This window comes from Impatiens glandulifera, chromosome 5, assembly GCF_907164915.1.
Source record: "Impatiens glandulifera chromosome 5, dImpGla2.1, whole genome shotgun sequence".
Lineage (NCBI taxonomy): Eukaryota > Viridiplantae > Streptophyta > Magnoliopsida > Ericales > Balsaminaceae > Impatiens > Impatiens glandulifera.
The window spans coordinates 7,541,276-7,545,238 of NC_061866.1; the positions used below are offsets into that span (position 1 = coordinate 7,541,276).

General features: G+C 26.7%; 1 protein-coding gene across 1 annotated transcript; it reads right to left on the reverse strand.

Annotated features, from left to right (window-relative positions):
- Window positions 1-1,911: 1,911 nt before the first annotated feature.
- Window positions 1,912-3,119, reverse strand: LOC124940008. The gene is made up of 2 exons (XM_047480485.1): window positions 2,427-3,119; window positions 1,912-2,335 (listed from the first exon to the last, which is right to left on the reverse strand). The coding sequence occupies exons 1-2, from the start codon at window positions 3,061-3,063 to the stop codon at window positions 1,986-1,988; spliced, it is 987 nt and encodes a 328-aa protein (XP_047336441.1). The 5' UTR covers window positions 3,064-3,119; the 3' UTR covers window positions 1,912-1,985.
- Between the last annotated feature and the right edge of the window lie 844 nt (window positions 3,120-3,963).

The window sequence follows — 3,963 nt, forward strand, 5'->3', positions numbered from 1 at the left end:
TAAAATAAATTAAAATGTAAATAAATATTATATATATATTAAAATAAATTTTTATTAATATAAAATAAAATATTAAGTAGAACTTGATTTAAGTATTTATATAGATAAAAGACTTTCATTACTATATAAATAAAAATTTAAATGAATAATGATTTAAAGTTAATTTATACACAAAAAAAAATGAATAAATTTCTTTATAAATATTTAATTTAAATGATATATATTTATAAATTAATGAAAATAAATTTTATAATATAATAAAATATTATAAGATATATATATTATTTTTATTAATATAAAATAAAATATTTAAGTAAGGATAATTTGAGTATTTTAATTAATAAATGGATTGATTTGATTTATGATGGGATTGTTGAATTTTGGAAAAAATCCAAAGATCAAACGAGTCCTTATTAGGCCAAATAGTCAACAGAAAAAAAAAATGTTGGATAGAGCAGACGAGACATAAAGTCATCTCCCAAAGACCACACTGCCACGTCAGAATTAATATAAATAATATTATTGTCAAAAGTCGGCAAACCCTTTCACACACTGTCCCCTTTCACATTCTAAAGGACAGTTTTTTTATATATATAAAAAAATAAAATTGTTTAATGAAAAATGAGATTTATCTGAATTATTTAAAAATATTTTTAAAATTTAGAAATATTATAATAAAATTAAAGTAAGAATTTAACATTTTAGATCTTGTACAGATGAGATTGTAATATTAATTTCATCGGAAGAAAAACATTACAAAACTTGAATTTTTTTTTTTTTTTTTTTTTTTTAGAAAACAGTTAAAATTATTTCATTAAAATTTTAAAAGTGGGAGGGTTCATAAATTAAAGCTAGACAAACTCTAACTATGATTAAAAATGACAATCAAAACCCTAAAAAAACTAATTATTAGCATTCATACATTTTAAAAAAACAGAAATTACAAAAAAAAAAAAAACTACATTCAAACTAACTATCTCAACCTTAATTTATTATGTTGGATTATTTGTTAATATTTTTTTATTTAAAAAAATGTATTAGATATATTATATAATAAAGATTAAAATGAATAATTTAGTATGTATTTCATTTTAAATTCTCTTTTTAAAAAAGGTATTTTTTTAATTAAAAAATTACAATTTAATCGTCATAATTAACCACATACTTCAATTTGAATTTGAAAGGTTATTAGTATTTTAAGAAATGTATATCTGATCAAATGTTAAAAATACCGCATCAAACAAACTTCTAAATTTGATCCCACAAAGTCTTCTTTTACCTAACAAAAAAAACAATTACAATTTTGATAATTTCAAAATTAAATCAATATAAAAAAAATATTTTTCAAATAAACTTATTAGTACTAATTATATTCTTGTAAAAAAAAATATAAATTAATTAAATAACTAAAAGGACTCGTACATTTATGGTAAGTGAGAGTTTGGTTTCTTCAATTCACACTTAATTTACTCTAATGAGTTTAAGGTATATATATATATATATATAATTAAGTTAACTTCCCAATCTAATTCAACACTGAATTAAATTATCTTTAAAATTAATTCACTTTAGAAAGAAATTAAATACTTAGACAAATAAAGTTGTCTATAACAAACTCAAAAGGGTTTAAAATATGTCAAATTAAATTATCTTCCAAGATTTAATTAACTAATTAAATACTTACAAACAAAATTGTGAAAGAAAAAATGTATTAAATATTTTTCTATTCTAGACTCAATTTTGCGCCACAAGGGTGCATAACACCAGCAATATTCTCACATTGCGAATAAATAAAATCAAACATTAGTTTAGGATTTAGGGAATAAATAGTGAATCATCAATCTAAAACACCCAACAATTAAAGTTTCAAATAAGTTATAATATTAAGTTATTTGACATCAATCTAGCCCTTACTTATCTATCAATAAGCTCATAATCAAAGAGAGCATAAGAACTTAGTTAAATTACATAACTAGCTTAATTAATTAAAGTAAAGAGTTGGAGTTGTAGTCCATACAGATTCTACAAAGTTCATCAACAACCTGCTCAAACATGTGATCAAGTAAATCTTGACCAAATTCATAGCAGATTTCTTCAACTTCTTCTTCAAATCTTTTATCAGCCCATTGCGAATCACGCTCAATGTGTTCATCAGACAAACTCTGAATCTGCTCAACCAACTTCACATGATTCTCATCCCACCCCTCCTTTGATTTCATTGATTTGTCTTCTCCTTCTTCTTGACTCCTTCTACTACTGAAATAATCAAACTCTTCATCTTTCCTTGCTCCTCTTGATGATCTCCTTGAACTAGAAACTGGTTTTCTTGATCTCTCTGCGTGCCAAAACCGAAAACCAAAAACCAAAAACCAAACTCAATCATTTTCATTTACATTTCAATTTTACAGAAAATAATCAAAGTTTACCTGATAATCTTGGTTCCTGTTGAAGAACTGAAACGGGTCTTGTTTGATTTCCTGTTTTCTTCTTCTTCTTCCTCCTTTTCTTCACCAGCTTCTCAGAACTTTTAGCCTTAACAGCATCTTGATTTCGTTTTCTCTCTGTTTTAACTTTCTTCTGTTTTTTTATCTCTGTTTCAAAACCCATATCAAGAACAGATTTTTTCTCACTCAATCTCTTTCCATTACTGATCTCCCCCACTCTCTCGAAACACAAGACAACGAAATCATGGTTTGGTTCATTTATAAACGTGGGAATCTCTCGAAAAGACACAGAGGTTTTGGCTCTCCGGTGATGGGTCTGGAGTAAATCAAATTCCGGGATATAATTGACTGAATTGACTGACCTGCTTCGGAGAATAGATTCGAGGGTTGTTCTTCTTGTAATAGAATCGGTTTCTGGTAAAGAATCGAGACCCATTAGTCTGGCAACTATTCCAGGAGTGGTTCCACATTTTTCAGTTTTGGGGATTGAATCGCCGGCGACGACGATGGTATCGGCAGGGTGAGTTGGGAGAGCGCCGCTGCAAAGGAGGCGGCGGAGTATGCCGGAGAAACAAGTGGAATTGGTGGCGTCATGCGATCGTGACTGGTCCATTTGCATTTGAAAAATATAGAGAGAGAAAGGTCTATATAATCCTAACTTGTTTCAACTTTGAGGTCTTATCAATAAATATAGATAAAAAATGCTTGTAAGCTAATTGAGGAAATAAAATAATTCAAGTCTGGTTTGATTTGATCTTTTATGAATATAAATATCATCATTAATTGTTTTTCTTTGTTAAAATAATCAATATTATTAATTATACTGACCATATTTTTATTATTTAAATTCAATAAATTATAATTAAAATATATTTCACACCAATTTTTCTCAGCTTTCTTATTTGGGTGAGTTCTCAATTTTAACTTTTTCAAACTAACATCAATTATTAATTTTATAAATATGATTATTTATATTTTGATATATATATTAGAACTGGGCAATGGGTTGGATAAATACGAACCAACACGATCCAACACGACATTTGTACGAAACGACACGATACGATATTATCTCACTCGGGTCTTAGGTTGACACGATACAAGCACGAGACGACACGGTCACGATACGATTATGAGTTTAAACGATCGAAACACGGTTACGAGTCGACACGGACACAACACGAGTATAGACACGACACAAGTATAGACACGACACGAACACGAGTATACACACGAAACGACATAAATACGATTAGTCAAATGATCTAAGTTACTCACATTAACCTTCTCTAAACCTATTATATTTTTATTTAATTAATAAATTATTTAATTTCATAATATAATATTTATATTTATATAATCTTAACTTATTTCAACTTTGAGGTCTGGTCAATAAATATAGATAGAAATGCTTGTAAGCTGATTGAGGAAATAAAACAATTCAAGACATGTTTGATGTGATCTCTTATAAATTTAAATTATTATTTTTTTTAAATTTTATAAATGTAATATATATAAT